This window comes from Fulmarus glacialis, unplaced genomic scaffold, assembly GCF_000690835.1.
Source record: "Fulmarus glacialis isolate BGI_N327 unplaced genomic scaffold, ASM69083v1 scaffold12178, whole genome shotgun sequence".
NCBI classification, from domain to species: domain Eukaryota; kingdom Metazoa; phylum Chordata; class Aves; order Procellariiformes; family Procellariidae; genus Fulmarus; species Fulmarus glacialis.
Window position 1 is genome coordinate 1 of NW_009226371.1, and position 26,526 is coordinate 26,526.

Here is a 26,526-nt window from a genome sequence, read left to right on the forward strand (position 1 = left end):
GCTTCAAGTCGACGGCCTCGGTGCAGGAGCTGGAGTGCGTGGCCGAGTACGAGCGCCTGAAGAAGGAGTACGAGATCTTCCGCGTCAGCAAGAACAACGAGGTGGCCTCCATGGTGAAGAAGGAGGCCAAACTGGACAGGGAGAACAAGCGGCTGCGTGCCGAGCTGCAGGTAGTTCCCACCGCCCTCTCGGACGAGGGGGCTGAGCGGCCAAGCGGGGCCCTCGAGCGTGAGGCTGTGAAGGACTCGTCCCGCTTCCCAGGAAAGCTGTGGCAGGGGGGGGGAGGGGGAGTGCGATGAGTTTTCCTTCCCAAGGAAGGCAGGGTGCTGGGGAAATGGTGCGCACCCCCATGCCATCCTGGCGAGCTGAGAGGGTGCGGTCAAGGTGTGCCTCTGGGGATGGGGACCACGCGGTGCGTCATCCTGAGAGCAAGGGATAATGTATTCAGACCTGAATTTCACTAGCCGAAGAGTAATCTAAAACCTTTTATCAGCGATTGTTTTAACTCAGAAAAATGGTATATTAAATGTTTTCAGGCACTTCAGAAAACCTACCAGAAAATACTTAGAGAAAAAGAAAGTGCATTAGAAGCTAAATACCAAGCCATGGAGAGAGCTGCTACTTTTGAACATGATCGAGACAAGGTCAAAAGACAATTCAAGGTATGACTTGACTTTTCCTGGGGAAAATGACCAAAATGAAGATAGATGTCGCTTGGTCACATTCCCCCAATGAACTCTTCTCCAATAGCTTTCATGAGAACCTCTCCTTAAAAAAAAATTGGAGTATCATAGCTGTAGCTGCCTATTTCCTTTAAGATAATCCTACCAAAACTTCTCTGTAAAACTGTGAGGAAAAAATAGAAAATAACTTTTTAAATATTGAAAGGGAGAATATGCAGTGATGCATCTTAAACTAAATTCCTGCGTTATTTGAACACAGGAATATATTCATATTTGAGAGTGACAAGAAAACATGGGCTGCAAACTGACACATGCTGAAGGAATGTATAAACGCAGAGTTCCATTGTTTCTGAATAAATTTTGTATATAGCATTGTAATGTTTAACACTTCTAGCTTACACTGAGGAAAGTGTGTATTGGTGCATCTCTTTTGGCTGCTAAAATATGGTAGCCAGTTAAACACAACAGCCTTTGCACTTTCTGGAGGGATGACTTGAAAGGCCAAGATGATGCTTCTGTTTTTTGCCTTGCTGCAGATGTTCATACTTCTACCACCCAAAACAGGGCAATAGGTCCTGGTTTTGCACTGTTTTCAAGATTCTTGATATCTTTAATTGTAACAGGTTTGGCAGATATATAAAAAGAGGATTGGTTTTGACCTTATTTAAGAAAATGAGACTTGAAGATTCCATCTCTCTGAATTTAAATCTAGGTTTGCCTTTTCTTCCCCACGTGATGGTAATATTTTATAAACAGGATAGCTAGAGATGCTTGATCACTTTCTATCTTAGGAAATTTAAATTTCTGCAACAATAAAAAGTAAATACAAGATTATATGTAAATGTAAAAAAATACATGGAAGAATAAAAGGGAACCTTTGAAAAAAAATTATTACATGTAGTGATTTTAGAAGACAATAAACCTTAAAAGGTGAAGAAAGTTACTTGCCATTTTTAATGAACTTCCCGTACTAATGCAGACTTCAAACTTTCAGAACAGTATGCTAAGGTTTAAGATGGCGAAAGTTTAAAAGTAGATCATTTTAAACTATATTTTCCTGCTCATTTATAGGCTCCTGATGGCTTGTTGTTCATATTTTCATGCCTTTGCCTGCTGAATGAATGCTAGAAACTTATTTTCCCAATTGAAAGCAGGTGACATGAATTCAGGAACTGATACTGAATTTTAAAAAGATTTATGGTTTGTATTTCCTTTTTTTTTCTTTCCTGCTCATAGATTTTTAGAGAAACTAAAGAAAATGAGATTCAGGACTTACTGAGGGCCAAACGAGAGCTAGAAGCAAAACTTCAGAGACTCCAGGCCCAAGGAATCCAAGTGTTTGATCCCGAAGAGTCTGATTCTGACGACAATTGTACAGATGTTACGGGTGAGAATTTCATCCCCAGCATTTTGTGCTGGAACGTGACTGAAGTCTCTGAATAGTAAAGCACAAGAAAAATATTTATGTTCTTTTGAAAAAAGTTTTATTAATCCAGTTGAAAAGGAACATGTAGTTTAAATGGTAAAAGCAGCTGACTTTACAAACTTGGTTTAGATTGTGCGAACGCCGTGTTTCTGGTCTTATGAATGAATAGATGAAGAAAATAGAGCACTGTCTAGACACAGTAACTTGAACATTTTTTTTGAAATTGTTCCATGAACAATTCTGAGTTTTCTAGCCTTTTCTGAGTTTTCTGATTCTAGATCTGAGAGATCATGTTCCAAAGCATCCAAAAAGCACACCTGAAACTAGATGGAATCTTAGATAGACTTACTGTCTATGGATGAAGAAGTATGCCAGTCTCAGCTGCTGTACTTTTCAGAATAGCAGAGTTAGATATTTAACAAACATGAACTGACCAAAAGAGTCATTTTATTGAAGAATTTTTTGAAAGGGAAGCCCTAGCAAACTTAATGACATAAAAGGCAAAACCTTGTATATGCTGTAAGATAACATGGGAAGGATTCAGATAGGTATGTGATCAGTCCTCTGACTTCGTGTCTGGTCCAAGAATAGAGCAGTAATTGTAGCAGACAGTTAGCACCTTGACACTCTAAAGGATGGCCACCATTACTTCTTGCACCATGAAGGGTTACTGAGGAAAAACAGCGTGCAAGTGCTGTTGCTTAACCTTTGTTTTGCTTATTGAGATATATCAATAGTCACATCTTGGCAGGAGTATAAATATGCAATCTTTAAAAGTAGAAATGTTTCAAAATGCAGTGATCAGCTTTTTGCACAGTAATTATGCATTTGATGAACTTTAGTGGTACAAATAGTCTTGTTTTCTTTTATATATTTTTTCTGTCTTCTCTTGTGTTAAATTAATTTTTGAATTCATACTTGCCTTCTTACCTTTGTCTAAGTCTTTTTTGATTTTCTCCATGGAAGATTTATTTAGTGTCTGCCATCTGTGTATTGATTGGCAGAAGTGTAATCCAAGCATATTACGAAGGGATACTGTGAAAGCTCTTTCACACAGCACAAAGAATATATTTCAATCCTGACCTACAGCCCCTTTACAGTCTTTCAGTTTTGGAACTTTCCTGAACAAAAGTTGTCAGTTTTGTGATGAGCTCAAATGCAGCAATACTGTGAATGGTTTTCCTAATTTGTAATCCAAGTCAACATTTGAACCCAACAGATGTGAGCAATCCGTATAGTAACAAATAATAGCAAATAACCTTGTCCTTTAGCAACATGACTTCTCATTAACTCCCTTTTAGAACTACAGCATACAAAAGTGTGAGCAAATCTGCTAAAGGAGAAAAAACTATGACCAGTGGCATGTGACAGTAGGTGTCAGCTGCAGTATTTAAGACTGATAATGACCTTTGTTTAATGACAATGAAGAGTTTTGGGTTTTTTTTTCCCCAATATTAGCTACTGGGGCACAATCTGAATACTGGAACGGAGGAGCTTTGGGAAGTGAGCCATCCATGGGTAGTATGATGCAACTTCAGCAGTCTTTCAGAGGGCCTGAATTTGCTCATAGCTCTATAGATGTTGAGGGACCATTTGCAAATATAAACAGAGGTAAGTCGTGGTGGTTTGTTTTGCTGGGATTGTATGTCTCTCTCATTTTTCTATCCGTTCTTAATTCTATTCTTTCTTGGCTCCCTTTCTGTCCATTCTTGGGTAATTTGACTAAAGGGTTATCTGGAATTCTTTGTAAAAATAAAAGGAATCTGTAGCTGTACATGTTAAGTTATGTTTAATATATTTGGTGACTATGATATGTGCAGCAGTGATTATAGCAAACAGCAGTGAAGAGTGCTTTGTTGTGAGTAAACCAAATACCATTTTGTTGCTTATGTTGACTAAGGAAGATAGTGATCTTTCTTTCAATATCTGATGGCGTTCTTTTTTTCCATTTGTATTCAAATTCTCTACTTCCCCAATATGAATGTTACGTTCATATTAGAATAAACTATATCCCTATTCTTTTCATGGGATTTGCATGGGTTTTGAGTCTGCTTGGGGAGCCATTCATGGAAATCTGATTACAAGACCAGGATGTATGCATTGTTACGTGAATCAGTGTTAGATATTTTATTATTAGTAATTGTCACTTTTGAACTTTGTTTCCCAAATGGCCTCTTGTAAATTGTCTTCTGGTGCTCTAGTTTCCCTCACTGTTGTCCTGGCCCTGGAACCCCTTCTGCATGTAGTTGACTTTGCTGGCAGTTGCTCCGTTTTTTCTTCAATCCTTCAGGCTCTGATTCAGAAGTCTGTGCCTGCAAAGTGAGAGGGGAGGGTCTGCTCTGTGATGGCTCCAGCTTCACACACTAAGCCTTTCACCATACCGTGTGGTACTGAAAGGGGAACCTATTCCTTGAAAGAATGAGCAGGCACAAAATGAAGAACTTAAGAAAGTTTTAAAAGTCATTGCTTCTATAGGGAATTGACATACATACTACAGAAAGCAATGGACTTTGTCTCAAGAAGAGGAAGTTCTCATAATGTTTCATTGTCATTTATTTGCATGGCCTAATTGAAATACATGTAGAGCTGGAGGAAAAAAAAATAATGTTTGATTATGAGTGATTTTATTATTCCTGCGTATTTTTACTTATTTTACAACTATCACCTTGATTTTGTGGATACATTTAATCAATCCTATTTAAAGGAAATATCATTGTAGCGATAATATGAATGTATTTAACACTGTTGTTTTGCCACATTATCAAATTATATGACATTATCAGATGCTACAGGTTCTCTAAATTAAAATTTTTCAAATTAAAATAGTTGAGTAAAAATTTTACTATTCTGAATAAAATGTAGTATTCATAATGTTAAGAGGTGATCACTTATCTGTTATGCAGTATAATCAGATGTGAAGATCTTTAGATTTCATTTTGGTTTTTTTTCATTGGCAGATGATTGGGATGCTGCTGTTGCCAGTTTGTTACAGGTTACTCCTCTGTTTTCCCACTCTCTGTGGAGTAACACAGTAAGATGTTTTATTATTAGTACTGCTGAGACTCAGCCGGAAGTGGACATCTTCATTGGAGTGAGTACCTCACAAACTTACGGCAACTTATATGCTGTTTTGTTTCCACTGTGATACTTATTCAGAAATTTGTCTAATATTTCTTGAAAGCTTTAGTAGATGTAGCCTGATTTCAGTGAAGTCAGTGAAAGTATTGTCAAGGACTTCAGGGGAATAAACTGCAATGAGAAGAGAAACTGAGATTTATCTAGTAGGTCCTTAGTACTATGCAGATTTAGTAATAAAGCACCGTTATCCAAATCTGCTTTCAGAACTACTCACCAAAACTTCAAAGAATCTGTGAAACAATGGGGTACTTCTTTCAAGTTGTTCATTTTTCAGCAGAAGATGAAAGGCCTCTTAAGGATGTAAGAAAATGGGAAATTGAAAAAAGTTCATTAGTAATTTTGCTCCTGCATTTAACTTTGCCAAGGTAAGTATTTTCCAGACTGGTAAAGCAAATGGAAACTGGTAATTTATGCAGCGTGCATAGCTTATTAAAATGTATGCGATGCTTTGCTCAGTACATTTCCTAAATTAGTATCTTCTAAGTGATACTCCTTCAAACTTTAGGTTTGCTAGTGCAGACAGTTAAAAAAAAAATCAGCTTTTTATCATTTCCTTTTTCTTGTAGCTACAGATTCTCTTAAAATACAGCATGAAAGATGTCTTCGTAATACAGAAATGTTTTACTTTCCAAGAGCAGCTCACTGTCATGCATATTGCTGGAGTCTTAGGAATGCAAGGTGGCTGGTGTGAATGTCCTTACTGTTTTTCATTTGCTTATCTAGCCTTACACCTGTCTTGATTTTATTCTGTCACATATTATTTTCTATCTTTGGCTATTTTTTGGACTGATTTCGTGGCTCTCCTGTGTGGTACCTTATGCTAGCTTTCTGTAGCTTAATTTACTGAAGTCATGATGTTTTATGACAAATAGTGATGCAATGTGTTCTCTTTGTTCAGTGAGTAATTTCCTAACCTTCTAGAAGAAGAAACATGACTTACTAAATGAAAACCACCAAACTAGGGATACTTTTAGAATTGTGTTAGGACCATTTCTGTTATGCATTTGGGAATTTTGGGCAGAGTTTGGTTTTGATGTTTGGGGGAGAGAGGGGTGTCCTTTTGCTGAAGAAGGGAGAAAAAGAGATTAGAAAAGATAATGTTAAGGATCACAGAGTGGTCATTCCAAAACATCTGTATGAATGCAAAAATCTGAAAATACTGGTATGCATTAAGTTTTATATCAGGGGTAGATTTTGAACTCTAGGGATTTCAAATACTCTAGTAGTATTAGAGCTCTTGTATTAAGTAGACCTCCTGTTTCTGTAAATAAAACATGTGTCCTCAGAGAATTAAAGGCTGGTTTAAGACACTAGTAGCTAAGATTTACAACAGTGGAGTGCTTCAGGAATAGCCAGGTACCACAGAAGATGCTGATTTGTTTTCATAGGGGAATCGGACTAGAGCTGCCATACATTTATGCTCTTAGGAAGATAATGTCAGCTGCTGAGGGTATATTGACGTTCCAAGGGGATACTGTTGCCAAATAAACCAGTTTTATGTATATGGGTCGCAAGTATTTAAGAACGAAATACGCAAGAAATAAACCCACAAAAGAGTATTCTTGTCAACAGTATTGACTTAGAGAGTTTGTCTTAGAAAACCTGCGATGAAAATTGTAGTGCTTATATAAAGAATGTAATATTTGAGAGATCCTGTCTGCTGTTGTCAGCATCCCCAAGTAGTATAGTTCCTTCTGTGGAACAGCAATAGATTGCTGGGAATGATATCCACTGATATCGTTCACATCATAAATACAAAGTGCTTTTGAGTTTGGAGGTGTGTAATTCTCCTTTTCAACTACTATAAATTAAAAGACTATCCTACATCTGACAAATACTAAAGGACTTTTCCTAAAAAGGTCAAGGAATAGAACAGACCCTTCAAATAAGTGATGGCAGAGTATGTATATGGTGCTTGTTAATCATGTGTGAATCCATGTTCTTTCCATGCAAGGCAGTTACCTTTCACTCTGCGTTTTGGTACGACAGGAAGATCAGCTTTTAATTTACAAAGCGATAATCATAAAAATTAATAAATGGTTGTAATGTTTTTGGTACAAGTAGCATAAATTTCTCTCTTAGCTGTTCCTTGCTTCAGAGTTTATCTTAAATTCTCTGCTGAAATATTTGCTTGCCCTTTGTTGTAAATAGATATGACTTTTGAATTAGATTTTGCAGTGAAACCCATCTTCGGAACTTGTGTTGATTGAACTGTTTGCTACAGCAGTGTAATATAGCACAAGAATGCTGATTTCCAATCTAGTTGTTTGTTGGAGGACTGTGAAGAAGCCTTCTTGAGAAATCCAGAAGAAAAACCCCGGCTAATTTACCACAGAAAGGAGGATGGCAGAGTCAGTTCAGTCTCAGTGCAACAGCTAATTGAGCAAATTTCTTATGTGAACAAAGCAAAGGTATGGCATTTTAAAGACTGTTGAGTTTTAAAAGGCTTACTTTCCTGCTATAAACAATACCGAGTGCTAGTAGTCCTAGATTTTAGGAGAAATTGCTTTACACTCATTGCTCTGTATGCTCATTATATGACCGGATTGATGAAACTGAAATTTATGAATGTTACGAAATTTTCGTTAGCAGTGGAGAAACAAAGCCACTGCATTTTCTCCGAAAAAAAATCCTTACACTGTAAGGATAGAATTTCTCACCTGTGTTTAGCCATTTAAATGGCAAAGCTATCTAAAGTCCCTCTGTGGCCATTGAAGAGAAAGAAGTGTACCTCCAGAGAGATTCCTCCCATCTGAAAATAGATCAGTTGCCATTTATTTCCCTCTACAGAGAGAACTGTTGAGAACAGCTGAAACAAGGTGCCCAACTTTTAAAAGCTTAGGCAAAGTGAATCCTACCTAAGGAATGCAATAGAATGGAATTTAAATTTGTTCCAGAATGTTTTTGTTGGAAGTCCTAAATACTGTTCCCAATTGGGTTCAGAGTTGCTTTGCCATTTACTTTTTCAGATGATTGATCATATTGGAGGTGTGGAGGAAGGAGCATATGAAATCTATAATTGTGTGGAAAAGATAATTAAACAGGTAGAGTACATGGTGCATTTCAGCTTTTTCTGTTCCTACTCTGATTTATGATCTTAAATGATGTCAGTGTAATTACTATACACTACTTAGATGTAATTCAAAGGATCTTTTGTGTTTTGTCATTGATATCTGGCAAGCAAAGAAATCTGCAAGTGGAAAATAAAACCCAAAACTGAGCAGTGCTTTTATGGACAGAGGCAGAAATAACAGGGGGAAAGGGATCTATTTGTGGCCTAAATTCTCTTTTAATTTCTCTTTATCCATATCATAGGATAAGGAAAGATTGCATAGTCCATTCTTTCCTTATCCTTCCTTGTGGTGAGTTGCCTCCACTATGAGAAGTCTAAAACCAGTGTCTTGAGACCTGTGCATTCAGAGTTAACTTGGTTTCATCTAATTGCTCATTTATTTATGTTCTCTGCTAGCCTAAATGGAAATGAGCATGTTGATGTTAGTAGAACTGCACTCATATGCAGTGGAATTGAGACCAACACCAAATATGCCTGCACTGTTAAGAATTATAGTTGCAGTTTTCTCCATGTAATTTTCTTTTTACTTAGGATATATTGGGGTGTGAAATGACAGAACTAGAAAGCAAGGATTTGGGTAATAAGGAGGAGTCCACTGCTCCTGAAGAAGAAGTTTTTGGTGATGTATTGTGGGATGCGCATGATGAACAAGAACAGATGGAAGCTTTTCAGCAGGCCTGTAATTCAACATGTGAGCTGGGATTTGAGAAAGTAAGTACATTGGAAATGTATATGGATGAAGAGAAAGTCATCACTCATTTCGATCTCTACAGAAGAAGCTGTGTCTGAGAGCATCCTTGGGGCTGTTACTCCTTAGGCTAGAAGAAGCCATATGTCTTATATAGACAGCATATTTATTTTCTGGGAGAGGTGCCAGTTTGTGTATTGTTGAATGGCGTTGATGAAGAAGCAGTTGTTGTTTCTAGACTGGGGAAAAGCACTGTAACGGTGTGCCAGAAGTAGGGTGTTCTCCTAGACTTTGGTTATCAATAGAAAAGGCTCTGAATGTCTTTTTTTTTTTTTTTTTGAGGAAATCCGAGCTCTGTCTTGACACCTGGAGTTAGGTCTTTTGGAGATGACTAGTGAAAGATTTCATTTCATCATGTGGCCATACATATGTGAGAAGAACATAGGAAAGTTAAAAGTAGAGAGCTGCTGAATAACTCACTACTTACTCATTACTTGAAATAAAATTTTTAAAACATTTCAATTTGGGGGTATCAGGAACAGTTATGTGTAGGGAAGGTATAATGAATGTAGGAAGAAAAAATACTGAAGCGATCATGCAAAGTGATGCCACAGCTTATTTGGGCAACATTCCTTGATGTTATAATGTAACATAAATGTGCAGTTTCTGTGTTATTATGTTTAAATTGTTAGTAGCCATCTTTTACTAGCACAATTTATTCTTTTACTTCACTGTTCATATATTGGCAATGAGTTGGAGGATTGTGCCATCGTTACTACATACTAGAATAGTAAAATAATAGAACATTAACAGAAAAAATACCTATGTACCATAATGCCTCCATTTCTTTTTTGCAGACAAAATATTTCTCCCAACTGGATGAAGGGTGGTTTTTTTGTTTGTTTGTTTTTGTCGTTTGTTTTTTTTTTGTCATCCTGAACTCTGCTACAACATTCTTGGGCATTCATGTGGTGAAAGAAAGCCTTTCTTTTGTGTGCTTAGTGCCTCAAAATATCATTCACGGCAGATGCCAACTTTGAAGGCTTTTTCCTGGCAAACATATCCAATATAGTGGAGTAATTGGGGGAAGGAGGTGGGGAGGGGAAGCGTGAACAAACATAGTACCCAATTGCTTTAAAGTAGTAACACCAGTTCAGTTATTAGCACTGAAAGTTTCTATTAAATAGAGTTTTGAAAAAAATGTTTATTTCTTTTACACTTTCTTTAACAGAGATAATAAATTCTGTGGTTTAAGTGTTTTATTACAAAATTTATTTCCATTTCTACTATATTGCATTTCAGTAGTTATTCCCTTACCTTAATAAATCTGTACTTGCATTTTGTATCTAGATAGTTTACAATATCAAGCACTATATTTCTCCCTTAAACAGTGGAATATTTGTAATTATTTGTTTCTTTTTTATAGTATTTTGAACGTCTAAATGACCTAGTAGCAGCACCAGCACCAATTCCACCTCTGCTTGTATCAGGAGGACCAGGCTCTGGGAAATCTCTGCTTCTGTCAAAATGGTAGTTTAAACTAATTTTTTTTTTTTTGTATGAAAGAAATTTAAGAAAAAAGTTTCCATTGCATTTCAAACATCGTATCCGTTTAATTAGAGGTAAAATGGGAGCATTTACAAAGCACTGAAGTTACTGAAGCATCCTGGAAAGATTTGTAATAATCGAGTAGCTAATCCCATCTGGACTGCCTTTAACGTCTCCCTGACTCCAATTGCAACTCCAGCATTAATAAGTGGTTTCAGTAGCTCAATAGCGATGCCCTTTTCTGATACCCAAGAGGGGTCCTTTGGAATCTTTTTAACTGAAAAAAAGAAAGATCAAACCTAATAATTTATCACAGAAATGCATTTTATGGTCACTTGTAGGCTATGACAAAACTTGTTGACATAAAAATAAATTGATAGTGTCATTACTTCTTAAAAGCTTAGTGACATGTGACTGTCCAGTGCCAGAAAGGGCACTTGTTAATGGCTATCAGTACTGGGGAGAGCAAAAATGCAATCTGACATAAAAAGTTCAATTATAGCTCAGGAAATGTCTATCCTATTTTGTAAGATAAACGCAGAACACCTCTAGCTCAGGCACTCTGTCTCCTTTGGCAAAACTGATAGTTTTTATTTGAAATACATTTGCAAAATTATAGTCTGTTAAGTGCCTTTTTTTTTTTTTTAACTTCTCTCATTAGGATTCAATTACTACAGAAGCATTCACCAAACACTCTAATTCTGTATCACTTTGTTGGGAGGCCCATGTCTACTAGTTCAGAATCTGCATTGATAATTAAACGCCTTACTTTAAAGGTATGCTGTATTATTACATACCCTGCATTGCATGATTCTTTGGAAAGTGTCAATGTGCGTGTGTATGTCAAAAGATAAAGTTTTCTACAGGTTTTTCTACATCAGTTAAGAGTAATAAAAATGTAAGGCATTATAGAGTGGGGGGAATCTGATCCTAAACATTGAATGCAGATCAATTAAATAGCATCTCTGGGATATTCATAATAGATTGGCATTAGCAGTTGTGCTTCCAGTGACCTATATTGATGGCTTATACAACCATATAAGCTTCTTCCAAAATTTCCTGCCATCTGGCCGATGAGAGAGGCAGGTGGTATCTCTTCTGTCTATGTGTTTAGAAACCTGAGGCTGTGTTCACCAGTTGGCACCATATTGTTCCTAGACTAGTCTTTCTTCTATGTTAATAGATTTTTTAATTCTGTGTTAGATACGTGAGGAGTAAGTGAGTATTTTTGTGCCAGGGTCTGAGCTTTCTTTTTCCTTCACAGGGTGGCACTAAGGACCTCACAGGACTAAAACCTTTAGAAAAATGAAATCAATTGTGCTGTCCTTGCAATTTTCTCATGTGTTTTAGAAGTCTGCCTATTTAACCAGTGCAACTTTTAAGCCCTTTAAGTCTCCAAATTCCTTGTCCGTTGTGTAAACTCAGGTTATCTCTCTAGAATTTACACAACGAGTTCAATAAATATTCTTTGTTCTGCATATGCCAGCTTTCTGCATATACTAGAAGGAAAGAATTCTGTGTGAACTTGACTAGAAAAATTGCCCCAAAATCGTGTATTGTTTTTTTTTTTTCCCTCTTGTGTCTATAGGACTTCTTTCAACTATCCCAGTTGATATTTAAGGTAGAATTTGTTGTATATGTTTATAATTCTGCAGCTTATGCAACATTCTTGGTTAGTGTCACCTCTGACTTTGGATCCAGCTAAACTTCTGGAAGAGTTTCCCCGCTGGCTGGAAAAACTTTCCGCACGTCATCAAGGCAGCATTATTATAATTATTGATTCTATTGACCAAATACAGGTATGTTTTCAAAATACTTGCCATTTGTCAGTCTAAAAGAAACTTTGACTGTTGTAATAGGTTCAGCTATATCTATGTAACAGGAATATTGATGTTTGCTTTGCTCTAAAGAGTACGTATAGAAAACAGTTTCGCAAAAAGTGCAGATGAGTTAAAATAGTCTTTCCTTTTTATAGACAAAATTTGTGTTGGGTTGGGGGAGTTAAAATAGTCTTTCCTTTTTATAGACAAAATTTGTGTTGGGTTGGGGGTTTTTTTCCTTCTAAATTTGTCTTAACACCTTAATTTTTGAGCAGTCCGGTTACATTATTTATTCAAAGATTCAAGGCTGTGAGCTGACTTACTGGGCACCTAAATAGCCTAGTCTTTATGAGGTGAACATTTCAACAATAGTATTCTATCTGCTTTATTTAATGTACAGTCATGCTGATACTTGTCAACGGATCATTTAGTACTGTTTCAAGAACCAGATCATGAACAATTTTTAAAGACACTGGAGAATTTAAGACTCCTTTCACTGAGCTGTGCAGTTAATGAAATGTGTCAGCTTCTGTCATTGTTTTGAACAACCTTTGTATTAAGTAACTAAAATTTGTTTTTAAGCAAGCTGAGAAGCATATGAAGTGGCTGATAGATCCACTGCCAGTGAATGTGAGAGTGATTGTATCAGTGAATGTAGAAACATGTCCACAGGCTTGGAGGTATGTTATATTTCTGAGATGTTTCAAAATAGTCTGGGTTAGAATTATTGTTTTAAATTACAGTTGAAGAGCAAACAGCCAGATTTGTCAAGACGTGGAGATTTAATAGGATAAGGTTTTGCAACCATTGAGGACAACAAAAGCTTCTCTGTTGTAACTGCAGTGAGGACAGGTTTTAGCTGTTGGGAAACCAGATTTTTGCTTTACTGTGCTGGATCTATCCCCATGACTATATGAAAGAGGTTATTAGGTTCAGTCAGATGCACATAAAAAACTGTAATACCATGATGTAGATCCAGGATAAGGCTAAAAGTGGAAATTTGACTTGTGATGACTAGAATTTCGTAGTGGCAGGGAATAGCTTCAACTACTGCTTTGATATCAATCTTTAAAAAGCTCTGGAACTTCGATGTCTTTTTTTCCTTTTGTGTGCTATTTAATAAGGTCTGAATATGACTTTGTTCTCTCTTACCAAAGGTTGTGGCCCACTCTTCATCTTGATCCACTGAATTCCAAAGATGTTAAATCTCTCATTAGTGCAGAATGTAACTTTGCAAATGTTAAATTGACTAAAGAGCAGGTATGTCTGTTGCAGTTCTTATGAAGTACCTCACTCTAGTATAACTTTTAATGAAAACAAGGAAAGATGAAATAAGCCCAGCTGCCAAAAGAAAGTATTACATTTAGCTAACTAAATACTACTGCTCAAGATAGCATGCAGTTTGAGTATTTTTGCCCCATGGCTCATAGCACTGAAACACAGATGGAACAGCATAAATTATTAACACAAAAAGAGTGCAGTTGCACGTATTGCTGTAAACATGTTATTTTATTTTAGAGTAATAGAAGGTTTAGTGTTGCATAATACTGTAACAATGATTGGCAGAGTGGGGAAAAAAGTATTTTACCTTTTTGCCTTGGAGACCAATTCTGTAGGTACTCCTCTTCTTGAGAGATGTAATGGTTAGATCCTAACTCTTTTCATCTTAAATGCAAAAGGAAACTTTCACTCGTATGCTGCTATAGCTAGAAAAACGTGCAGTATTTTGTGCACTAGTTATCATGTAATAGTCTTCAGATGTTACAGATAGAAGCATATCTAGAACTTTTATTTTCTTGTCAAACAGTGAACACTTTATTGGTATGGTTAATTTCATCTTGGCTCACAGATTTTGTTTAAAATGTTGTAGGAGAAGAAGCTTGAGAGACATTGTCGTTCTGCCACAACTTGCAATGCTTTGTATGTCACTCTCTTGGGCAAAACCATTGCTTGGTAAGTTGAGATGATCTTGAAATTATTATGCTCATCACTAGGTTAGAAGACTTTAAGTAGGTTTGTTAGCATTTTGAAATATACATTCATTTAACATAGAATCAATCCTGTTAAGAAAAAGTGGAGCCATATACAAAGTTTTCCCCTTTCACTGGCTGTGAATGCAATGGGAAGAAAAATCAGAGAGTATACAGTTGCCATTTTGATAGTAAGTGAATCCAAATAGTTGTATCTGTCTGTTTTCAGCTCTTCTGGTTTTATTTTATTTTTCTGTTGTTCTGCTTTCTGGGTATGTCAGTTGCTTCAGTGCTTTTTAAAGGTATTTGGAGAATGTTGGTATTGTTTTGTTTAACAGTTTAATTCAGGTCTGTTGTATTTACTGATGTGCCAGATAGTTTGCCTCATAGATTTTTAAGGCTAAAAGGAAGTTCAACAACTGTTTAGTTTAACATCCTGCATATGGTACTTTGTCCTATAATTCCTAAGAAAATTAATCCTCCCTCTTGTGCAAGAGAATACTTAATAAGTGCATTGGCTTATTATTAACCTAGACTTAAGACGCATTTTTAGTTTAGAGACTCCCAGAAGATGATACACCGATTGATAATTTACTCTGGGTGACTGATTTTCATTATTTTTTGTTGCTGTTTTATGTCCTGGCATGCTTAATTGCTCCTGAAAACATGCTTTGTAAATGCATTAAATGAAACAGCAGCATGTGGTTTTATCTTTATCCAACCTGATGTTCTTATTCTGTACTCCTGCTGGAGGAAAAAAAACTGCAAAAAACTGCAACGTACTTTTTTTTTTTTTAAATAAAAATGTTGCAGTTATTTAGAAGAATCAGACAGTATGAGAGAAGGTGGCTTCAGGAACTCACCTCTTCTGTGTTTAATCTCACCAGGTGCAGTGCACCTTTTAAACCCAGTAGAAATTCAGAGCACTTTTGAGATAGAGCTCTTCAGTAGTTTCAATTCATCTTACTCAGCCAAATTTAATATGCTAAACCATGCCCTTTTTGTCCTTCTGCTCAGTGTTGGAAATACAGGAGATATTGATGAAACCCTTCAACAGTGTTTCCAATGTCAAGACACAGTGTCACTGTACAGGCTTGTTCTGAGATCAATTCAAGAATCATTGCAGAGTGATAAAGAGAAAGGTCTTTTGAGAGAGGTAAGCAGAGAATGCATCACTATTTCTACAGGTAATGTATATTCTTTCCTGTAAAGAATATACATTAAGTTAAAAGTAAATATAAATTTATGTTGGTTCATATGTATGATTCAGAGATTATTGTATTATTAGTATAGGAGGGACAATTTTATTAATCTAATTATATCTGTTGCATAACTATAGAACATATGACTGCTTTGTGTGAAATTTCAACTAAGTCATTATCTCGCAAAAAAAAATAGAACTTTTCCACTATGATGTGATATAGAATCAGCACTTCCTTTGGTACCCTGATCCAATGATTAAATATATTGAGTGTAGTAAATGTGATCAAAACATGGTATCTTATGAATACAGGGCACCGCTTATTAGATTTCTGATTCCTCTTCCTACCTTTGCATAATTTCCTTGTTGTGTGGAACATTTTTTTGATTAGAACATGATACTTGATAATTGCTAGAAGTTCTGTGGTGCTGGCAGTGTAAGACCTTCGGCATATTTTACTTAGATGGAAATTCCATATGGCAATGGAGTTATTTTCCCCTGGTGTTTTAGAGGAAAGTCTAAGGAGCCATTTGTTTGTCCCAGAGTGTCCCATTTGGTGCTTTATCTGTTAGAATATTAATCCATTAGTATTGAGGGTGGTTCTTTGAGGACAGAAGAGGGAAAGGGCTTATGTAGGCAGGTTTGGTTTTTTCCCCTTGATGTATAAAGTTATACACAGTGATACACAGTATTTTTCTAGGAATTTCAGTGTAACAGCTCTGCAGCAAATATTGCTAACTGTGTAAAATAATCACTCTGCTTTACGTAGATACTGTGTGTCATCGGTGTTAGCCACAATGGTGTGAGTGAGTCAGAGCTGATGGAACTTTATCCTGAACTGTCTTCTGCAGTGTTAGCCTCGCTCGTTCACAGCCTGCACAAAATGTGTTTGCTGACATATGGCTGTGGTTTGCTAAAGTTCCAGCACCTCCAGGTAAATTTTGTAATTCTAAACATGTGCAAGTGAAACTCCACCCCCTAGGCCCCTGCTGTTTTTTCGATAAGTTCTGTTGTTAACTAGGTAGCCTGTGATATATTTGTGTTTGCTCATCCATTTTCCTTAACATCTGGTCTGATGTTAGAATCACCTTGAAAGCTACTAGAGCTATGATACCAGTATTGGTCAGTATTGTTCAGCAGTTGAAAACCTGGCATTTCAAACCGTCAGAAATTCCTGATCGATTAGTTACTAAGTCCATGTGTCCTAGAAAACACTGGTTCCACAAAAAAAAAGCAGAAGGGAAGGGAATATTATCTGAACAACTAGAGCTTTGGTCTAATATAAGACAATCTGCTTGTAGTGCCTTGTCATTGAAAGATTTTCATTTCTACAATACGAGATGTGTTTGATAAAGAAATCTTGCATAGTGCCCTGTGTATCATCAGCACTTAATAAACAAATTAAATGCATTCTCTTTCTTTCAATTATACTTTCTTTCAGGCTTGGGAGATGGCAAGATTAGAGTATATGGAAGAAGGTGAAAATGTTATTTCTGCCTATAGACAAAAACTAGTGGAGTATTTCACCATGCAGCTAAGGTAGGTCAGAATTCCTCAAGATGTGCTAAATTGCAGGCTTTATGCTTCATGGATATTTTTGTTTTCTTCATATAGATTCTTTGACTCAGTTTAGTAAATTATTATACAGAATAACTCTGCAAAACCCTAGTTGTCAGTTTAGCAGTTTATTATTGATATTTAATCTTTTTAATCTTCATATAGCTTCTTTGACTCAGTTTAGTAAATTATTATGGCAGAATAACTCTGCAAAACCCTAGTTGTCAGTTTAGCAGTTTATTATTGATATTTAATCTTTTTAATCTTGGAAAAGATTGAGGACTATGGAGGGGAATGCACATATAATAAAGTTATCACGTGACAAGGTAGTGCATGAATTTATACCGCATCAGTTATTTTGTGGTAACTGACCCCGTGTGGATTTTTAACACCAAGTAAATGCTAGAAAATTTGAGGTGGCTTGGAACTTGAAGAAGAAACAGAAGACCACTTGCATTCAGCAAGTGATTAGCGCATACACAAGAGGAGATCCAGGAGAACAGCTGAACAGCTACAAGTTCATATCCAGCTTGAAAATTGATTTGCATTTACAGTCCTGAGTTAGTATGTCCCAGCTGTGGGCTAGTGCTTACTGCTCCTCAGAGCATGCACTGTTGGGTAGCAGAAAGCCATGAGGGCCACTGTGTGCCAGGGAAAGGAGGCACAAAAGGACGGTGGGCTGCTGCAGGGCTGCAATTCTGCTAGCAGGCACAGATAGCCCATATGGGAGAGAGGAGCAGCTTTCTGTGGGGTACCTGGGGGGTTCCAGCACCCTCTGAGGTGAAATTAAAATGAAGATGTGAGAAAACGGAGTACATAGGTCTTATGTACTACAATTGTATGGCAATTGTATGCTTGCCTAGTTTTCACATCAAATTGACAAGTTATGTTAGGCGCCTCAGAGTTTTAATTTTAATTTGCTTTTCTTTCAATAGTCAAGACCGAGTGACTTGGAGAAGTGCAGATGAACTTCCCTGGCTCTTCCAACAGCAGGGTGATAAGCAAAAGCTACACAAGTGTCTCTTGAATCTCTTTGTATCCCAAAACCTTTACAAAAGGTACAAAGGTAGCCACTGCTTTGGTGGTTATAAACATTTCAAAGTAATTTTTTTGTCACTATAAATCAGAAAATTAAAGATATAGATTAAAGGAACTTAAATAGTAGAGGCTGAAATGCTAAATGCTGTTGTCATATAAATCATCTATTTTTTCTATTCTATTACACCTGGGGGTTGGTAAAGGGATAAATACTGCTGTTGAACAGCATTAGTCTCCATGGATTGTCTCTGTAGACACTCTGTAACATAAAGACAAAATTCATGCATATGGCCCTTTTCTTCTAAGCTAGCATCAGTCTGAATAGAGAGGTGTCTGAGATAAGATGAGCTTCTTATTTCCTTGTTAAAACAGGGGACATTTTGCAGAATTGCTGAGTTACTGGCAGCTGGTTGGGAAAGATAAGAGCTCTATGGCAGCTGAGTATTTTGACTCTCTGAAAGAATACGAAAAAAGCTGTGAGGGAGAGGAAAGTATGATCTGCCTGGCTGATCTTTATGAGACCCTGGGACGGTTTCTTAAGGACCTAGGTCTTCTCAGTCAGGTAAGTACATTTAGAGATTGTTGTAACAGCAAGGAGGCAAGTTACGCAGAGCTCAGTGTGTGCTTTCTGTTGCAGTTGTTAAATTATTGTAGCATACAGGATGCTGCCTGGTGCCATCATATTCTGAACTTCATTGTTACAGGCTGTAGCTCCTCTGCAGCGGTCTCTGGAGATTCGAGAGACTGCGCTGGATCCAGATCACCCAAGGGTGGCACAATCACTCCACCAGCTAGCAGGAGTTTATGTTCAGTGGAAGAAATTTGGAAATGCTGAACAGCTGTATAAACAGGCACTGGAAATCTCTGAAAATGCTTATGGAGCTGAACATCCTCGGGTAGCCCGTGAACTTGATGCACTTGCGACCTTATACCAAAAGCAGAACAAGTAAGATTAACTACACTGGTGTTTTTCTTTTGTGTGAAGGTGATACAAAAATAACAGCAGAGGTTTTCTTCCTGAAGCTAGAATGTTTCTTAGGTTCTTTTTTAGCGTTTCATAACTGCAAATGCAACCATGATTCTTGTAGCAGGCCACCCAGTTGGGGACAACTTTTGTGTGCTTAGTTTAACAACAAACTTCTAACAAGTTAGAGATAAAGGAGGAGCATTGTCTGGCCCTAAGGATTTTGGATATTTTTATCTTTGACAAAAAGTGTGATTTTTTTTCAAGATTCTTAAATTCTCCTCGAATTTGTACACTCAAGTAACTTAGAAGCTTTCCAGAATACTCAGTGATGCTACATTTGGCATTCTTCTAACACTGTAAATAACTGTTTTCAGATATGAGCAAGCTGAGCAGCTGAGGAAAAAGTCCTTCAAAATACGCCAAAAAGTAGCAAGGCGGAAAGGCAGTCTGGTAAGGAAGTGTTTGATATTTAATAGAAGTGCAGGGCATGTTGTGGCTCTGCTAAATAGGCGATAAAGTGTGTCTGCAGAGCTTACAAAGCTCCAACGCTTTTGATAATTGAAGGCCTAAGTAGCGAAGTAGCTTAGCAGCAGCTTTGGTAACTGCCCTTTCAACTCTGCTGGAAGTGGAGGTGCATCAGTACAACAGGTATTGAGTTGAGAGAGGTGGAAAAGAAGTAAGTGGATATATACTGGCGGTGCAGAATTACTGCTGATACAGTTGGCTGCCGAAGTGGCAATGGAAAAAGGTGTTCTCCAGAATAACTGAGGCATTTATCTTACAAATACTAGTGAACACAGTGCTTACTGCAGTGGATAATCCCAGTAATATTAGGTGAGATAGTAAGTTTTTCCTTTTTTTTTTCTTCTGTGTTTTTCAGCTACAGAGTTCCTCTTGTCATTCTTGAGCTAAGGGTTTGTTTGTCATGTAGTGCGTGTACTAAAAGAGTTCAGCTAGTAACTCCAGGGCTCTAGTTGTAGCTCTAATGAAAGTAGTGAAAAGCCATAAAAATGTTGCTCTTTCCACAGTGCTTAAATATAAATGAATTTGGATCATGAAGATTTTGTCCATTTTTGTAATGAGTTCTGCGGCACAAGTATTTTTATTAAGACTGCAAAGATCAAGAATAGGCAGAACGTGTAACAATGGCTGCACTTTTTACTTGTAATTCACTTTGCGTGTAAGCGTTAGCTTGGCAGCCCATTTTGCGAAGACCCATGTAAAGTCTTGAGTAATACTTTATATGTATTTGTATATGGAAAATAGGATAGGAGATTAACTTGATTTTAAGTTTTGAGCTTATAAACCTAAGAATTTGATCTGAATTGGTTATTTGAACTGCGGAGTTTAAGCAAATTGGCACGTATGATACAGGGAAAACAGAGCTGTACAACAACACAGTAACTTAAATTTCCTGGAAGCACGTTTGGTGAAATTCCCTGTTAGACTGTAAATGAGCAGAATGCATATGCGCCATGTAACTTGAAAACAGAACTTAGGTAGGATTATTGTGCTCTTTTGGCAACAAACTGAGTCTTTTGATTTTCTGTCTTCAGCTGTACACTTTAAATGTAATGGTGATTGGCTTATGTTACCTTGTGCTTTGCTGTAGTGTGGCTTTGCTCTCCTGCGTCAAAGAGCCCTGCAATTGGAAGAGCTCACGTTAGGCAAGGATACACCAGATAATGCTCGAACCCTCAATGAGCTTGGAGTCCTTTATTACCTGCAGAATAATCTTGAGTAAGTTGGATTAATTGTGACACTGAGTGTTCTCATAGATCTAAATGGAAGCAAAACATTGAGAACTAGCATTAAATGCATATACATGATCAAATACTCATTATGATGCCATCCCTGATTCATTCTAGTGGTTTTTGTTTACTGTGAAATTCACTCATATTTTCTAGAGTTGATGCTGTTAGCATGTGAGTATTTACCAAGTCAGTGCGTTTCCTGCATTCAGAATTGATGTTCCACAGTTAAATTTAACTACCCTTCGTTGCAAATACTAGTTCTCTCTCGAAATTTTTGCTCCCTCTACTCAGGTTCACTATTTTGTGACCTTCCTTCGTAGTGTTCATCCTGGAACAGCAGGATTGTTGTTTTTCTCTGAAAAACACTCAAAATGCCAGTATTACAAGAAATCATGAGTTAAATATTCACTGTGCTGGTAATCCTCAGGCTGTTACCCTGCTGGCCTTTTTAAGGGCAAAAGAGGACAGAGCAGAACAAAGGTGTTCTAAAAGCAGATAGAGATAAGCAGGGGTGTTGAAGAAGGGGAATAAAATGTGCCGAACAGTTCCGATTGCATGGTTAGCGACTCTTCACATCAACTTCTTCAGTCCAGAGAGTGGTCTAAAACTGTGTGTTCTGAGGGAATTGTAAAGTCGCCTTAAATCCCACTCTACTGAACTGAATCTTTTCAGAGAAGAAAGAAAGTCCACAGCAAAAAAGCACAGAGTAAGTGCTACTCTAGTGAGATAATATATGCCCTTTTGATAGGGAAACGCTTGAATGGTGGCATTACACAGAGTCTTTTCTACTTTGTCACTTCTAGACAGATTCTACTATGAGTATCTAGCTCATGAGATATATAAAAAACATTCCAGTCTCTCTCCCTTTGGTGTGAAAGCTGTCTGCTGAATATTTTTTAAAGTTACTTGAAAAATGTGTGGTGTGTTCTGAACCTTTATCTCGCATTCCACTACTGCTTTATCCGTGGGAGTACATGACTGCTATGAGGAGTTGCGCAGAAGTCAGTAGAATGTTTTGAATAAGGAAGGATTACTTGCGTAACTGAAGATGCAAGTTGGAGATGTAGGTTGAAGTAAAAAAATGAACAGCTGTTGGGGCAGCGTAATGTTTGCTGAAATCTGCTAGACTGGCATTTCAGTCCTTTACAGGGGGGCTCCAAGTTTGCACAAGAATGTATTAACTAGCTCTCTATCTCCATTCTTATGGTTAGCCTGCATGGCAGTACAATGGCTGGGATGTATAGTTCCTCACTGCGTAAATGAATTGTTGACCTGGCATTTGCTTATTCCGAGGAAAGTCCATAACGAGATGTCAGTATCTGCGCAGTTTCCAAGGCTGAGTTTGTTCTGTTTTGAACAGCCACTTCAGCCTGTACAGATGTTACCAGCTTTAAAATATTGCTGAATGAATGTGTTCTGTAGGACAGCAGAGCTTTTCCTGAAGCGCTCCTTGGAAATGAGAGAGCGAGTCCTGGGACCTGACCACCCAGACTGCGCGCAGTCTTTGAACAATCTGGCAGCCTTGTACAATGAGAAGAAGCACTATGACAAGGCAGAGGAACTCTATGAAAAAGCTTTAGACATCAGGAGGAGAGCACTGGCTCCAGATCATCCCTCTTTGGCTTATACTGTGAAACACCTGGCAGTGCTGTACAAAAAGATGGTAAGCACAAGCCTGTTACCTTTTCTCATCACCTAAATTAACTGTAATGCCTTGTGTTGTTACAGTCTTCAATCCAAAAGGAGTAGGGCATGGGAATTTTGTCAGCTATTGGTGTTCTACACACATGTATAAAAGATGTAGTCAAGTGTCCTCAGTCTGTTTCCAAAAAGCCCAGTAGCTTTTTAAATAAAAGCTATTTTTGAATAATGTCTTCAGTGTCCCACATGCTCAGTATTCACCACGAAGAATTTCTGATTTGGTTAAAAGGTAGTGTTTTGGCTGCAGTGAGGGAAGCTCTTCCCAGCTGTATTTGAGTTCTCCACTGTCTGCTATGTGTTATCCACATACAAGAGTTTGGTCAGATGTGTCTTAATGGAAAAATCATGTTTTAGGGTGTAGGAATAGTTCTTTTTACATAATGACCTTGAACTTTACAGTCAAATTGAGAGTAACTTGAAGGCTCATGAGGAAGGTAGTACTTTACAAATAAACTGTCTGGCTGAGCCACCTCCAGCTTATGTTGCTTCAGTGAAAGATGAGAGTTACTCCCCTGCAAAATGCACTACGGGGAATAACATTAACAGTAATATAAACTTCTGCATTTCATCATTTCAAAATGTTTCATGAATATTTGTGTTTGCAGATGGTCATTCTAATCATTCGATATCATCAGTGTAGGAGTGGTGTAAGGTTTCCAGCTGTTGAATAAAGATCAAATTCAGAGGATGACAAGAATGTTTTTCTTTTATATTTTCACATTTTACCATTCTTCAAAGAGAAAAGAGTCCTTGAGGATAATCTCTTGGATCAAATGCTCCTGTGTTTTTGCTCAATAATTGTTACCTGCTGTAATGTGCATGAAATTGTTTTGGGTTACATATTCTCTGCTCATTTCAGCTTCTAATTTTCATGGTGCTAGAAACTGCAAAAGCACTCAATATTTGCATCAAAAAGCTCTTTGCTAGTTTGAAGGAGCACAAATTAAAATTCATGGTGACCTAGTGACGCAGGGAAGAGTGGAGGAAGAGAAGGGACAGGAATCAGATGTAGAAAATGACAATTATTTATAAATAAGTATTTATTCCAGATGAATTACTGATCATCTTCAAACTGTGGCATGGTGATTCTTTGAAAAAACAAGGAGAAGATTTGGTTGGAATTTTGCAATTACAGTGAGCCATTATACAATGCACGTTTGCAGTGTTTAATTCCTAATTGCTATTAAATATGAGCATTCACATTCTAATAATAGAAGCCTAAGCATACTTCCGAAGTATATCCAGATAATGTGTGAGCAAATTCAGATTTGGAGGAAAACAGATTTGCTGGAAAAATAATCTACAGTAAAACTAGTTGGAATATGAGAGGGGTATTTTAGAGAAACCAAAGTCAAGAAGCCAAAGGCTCAATACGGTGAATGGGAAGCAACAGGTACTTGAAATGGCATTGGATACTGTGGCTGTTCCAAAGAAGATGGCATGAACAACACTTCAGTAAGCAGAAAACTGCTGAAAAGTTAAGGCAACGACATTCCCATTTCCGTATCACCAGTAAAATTTTGGCCCTTTAGGACAAAAAATAAGCTCTGCTCTCATTTATGGCAGGATGAGGAAATACAGAGAAAATTACTTGGATAAAAGTACAACTGAAAATTCTTTTTAACAGCCTTCTCAATGAGACACTTGTGGGGAAAAAATTAAATTAAAAAAGAAGGAACTAGACATAGCTGAGAAACACATTAATTGGGAGTTGAAAGTGCTCAGTATTTTGGAAAATTAGGTCCTAATAAATATTCATGATAAACAATCTGTGCAGAATATAACTATGAATTAACCGAAGTTAAACCCTTATTCCACAGTTATATCTTCTCCAAGGCTTTTTGTTTAAAATAGATTTTACTGTTACCATTTTGACACAAGACAACTGAATAATTTTTTCCATGTTATTTCTAGGGAAAACTTGACAAGGCTGTTCCTCTGTATGAACTAGCAGTTGAAATTCGGCAGAAGTCATTTGGCCCAAAACACCCTAGTGTAGCAACTGCTTTGGTAAATCTAGCTGTCCTTTATTGTCAGATGGTAAGTTTTTCATGTTTTACATGTTTATTATTCCTGTCTTATGGTTTTTTTATGATTAGTACCTGAATGATACCAAACAAACTTGATCACATTTAAAAGGGAAATTCCTTGTAAGACTTGCAAATTCTTAGGTTCCATTTCAAAAATTGAAAGGATATTTGGCAAGGAAAATGTATGCAGGGAACAGATAACTGCTGTGACTGGCATTTCACAAGGACATTTGGGCTAACGCTGTTTAGATTATTCAAAATGCCCACATGCTTTATAAGACTAGAGCTAGAGTACAGTATTTTCAGCGATATGGCAGTTATCACAGTATGATGGAACACAGCTCCACCACTGACTCGGAGGGAAGCATAATCTTTTGAAACTTATGAAGAGTGCCCACCTTGATGAACTGCAACTCTGTGTAACTAAAAATCTGAGAAGGCTGTAGACTTTCTAGTCTACAACTGATACGAGATTTGAAGGAGATGCAGTCAACTTACTGAATTCCTTACTTAGCATCTATAGGAGTGAGCTGTAGATTGTTTTCTTGTTTCCTCTATTTCTGCAATCTGTGTTTCTGATTTTAAACAGCGATTAAAGCTGCCTCAGGTAAAATTAAAGAGCATTTGGTAACTCAAAACTTTCAGGACTGAGATTTTCAAAACTGCCTCAGAAGTCCAGACCCTAATTATTGTAACATTAGTGGGAATTGCATTTGCAAGTGCAAGCTATTGTTTTGACAATCTCAATTATCATCCTCATCTGTCAACAGTGTCGAGAACTCAAAGCACCTTTTTGGTTAAATATGCATGACTTTGCATCTAGGATGTGTTGACACTATGTTGGAAAAAAGAATAGCAAATGTCATATATGTCTGTAACAAACAACTTTCTACTACCCAAAGAAAAAGCAGATTGAAGCTTTACCTCTTTATGAACGTGCATTAAAGATTTATGAAGATAGCTTTGGTCACATGCATCCTCGTGTCGGGGAAACTCTGAAAAACTTGGCTGTGCTAAGGTAAGATTATATGCTTTAGCCCTATAAAAGCGAATTACTGTAAAAATTACTGGATGAAACAAAACATCCTGGACTTGTGTACTTATTAGAAAAATAGAGAGCCTTAAGTACACTTTGTTGATAGCATGGTGTGCATTTCAATTTAAATTAATTGACAGACTTGTTTTATTTGCTTCTTTCAACTTTGTTTTACTCTTCTCCAAAGCTATGAAGGGGGAGACTTTGAGAAGGCAGCTGAACTTTACAAGAGAGCTATGGAAATAAAAGAAGCAGAGACTTTGTTGATAGGTGGAAAAGCAACTTCTCGACACTCATCGAGTGGAGATACATTCAGCTTAAAAAGTGCATTATCACCAAACATCTTCCCCGAACATGGACAAAGGTGATATAAACCTGCTCAAAGAAAAGGCACTCTCGATTGCTATTTTAAAGCAGACATAAAATTATTAAGACAAATCTATTTTTCCTAGGATAAAGTACTATTCTGGGACAGTCACCTGTCTTCATGAATGACAGGGAAACAAATGTTTAAGCTTGAAATCCTTCCATGTTAACTTTGTAGACTATGCGGTACAAAGTGATCTTCTTTCATTGTATATAGATACACATATTAGTTACTAGCTCAAGTTATAGCTAATACCAAAAACGTGGATTTGATACCTCTTAGCCTAAGTGCCAGGATTGTAACAAGTTAAGTTGAACCAATTGTATATACTATGTGGGGTGGTTCTTATTTCTACGTTGTAATAGCGTGGCTTAGAGGATTTGTGTATTTTTGTTTCGTCAATCCTTTCTGCCTTTTCAGCAGCTTTTAAAGTTGTTTCTAAAGAGATAGTAATTTTGAAAAAGTCAGAATACTGTTCCACCCGAAGTTTTACCTGCGGGGTGATTTCAGCTTTAAGCAAACTTACATT

General features: G+C 37.1%; 1 protein-coding gene across 1 annotated transcript; it reads left to right on the plus strand.

Annotated features, from left to right (window-relative positions):
- Positions 1 to 5: 5 nt before the first annotated feature.
- NPHP3 (nephronophthisis 3 (adolescent)) lies at positions 6 to 26,326 on the plus strand (the record flags this gene model as incomplete). Its single annotated transcript, XM_009582785.1, has 27 exons — positions 6 to 170; positions 537 to 662; positions 1,920 to 2,070; positions 3,568 to 3,720; positions 5,067 to 5,200; positions 5,452 to 5,612; positions 7,511 to 7,658; positions 8,217 to 8,291; positions 8,852 to 9,031; positions 10,435 to 10,538; positions 11,218 to 11,332; positions 12,212 to 12,355; positions 12,959 to 13,056; positions 13,534 to 13,636; positions 14,247 to 14,329; positions 15,364 to 15,502; positions 16,317 to 16,481; positions 16,989 to 17,086; positions 18,040 to 18,162; positions 18,515 to 18,704; positions 18,847 to 19,088; positions 19,484 to 19,559; positions 20,722 to 20,849; positions 22,286 to 22,526; positions 24,479 to 24,604; positions 25,497 to 25,612; positions 25,818 to 26,326. Coding segments are annotated over 27 exons (3,765 nt in total), but the record flags the coding sequence as incomplete, so codon positions are not given.
- Positions 26,327 to 26,526: the final 200 nt, after the last annotated feature.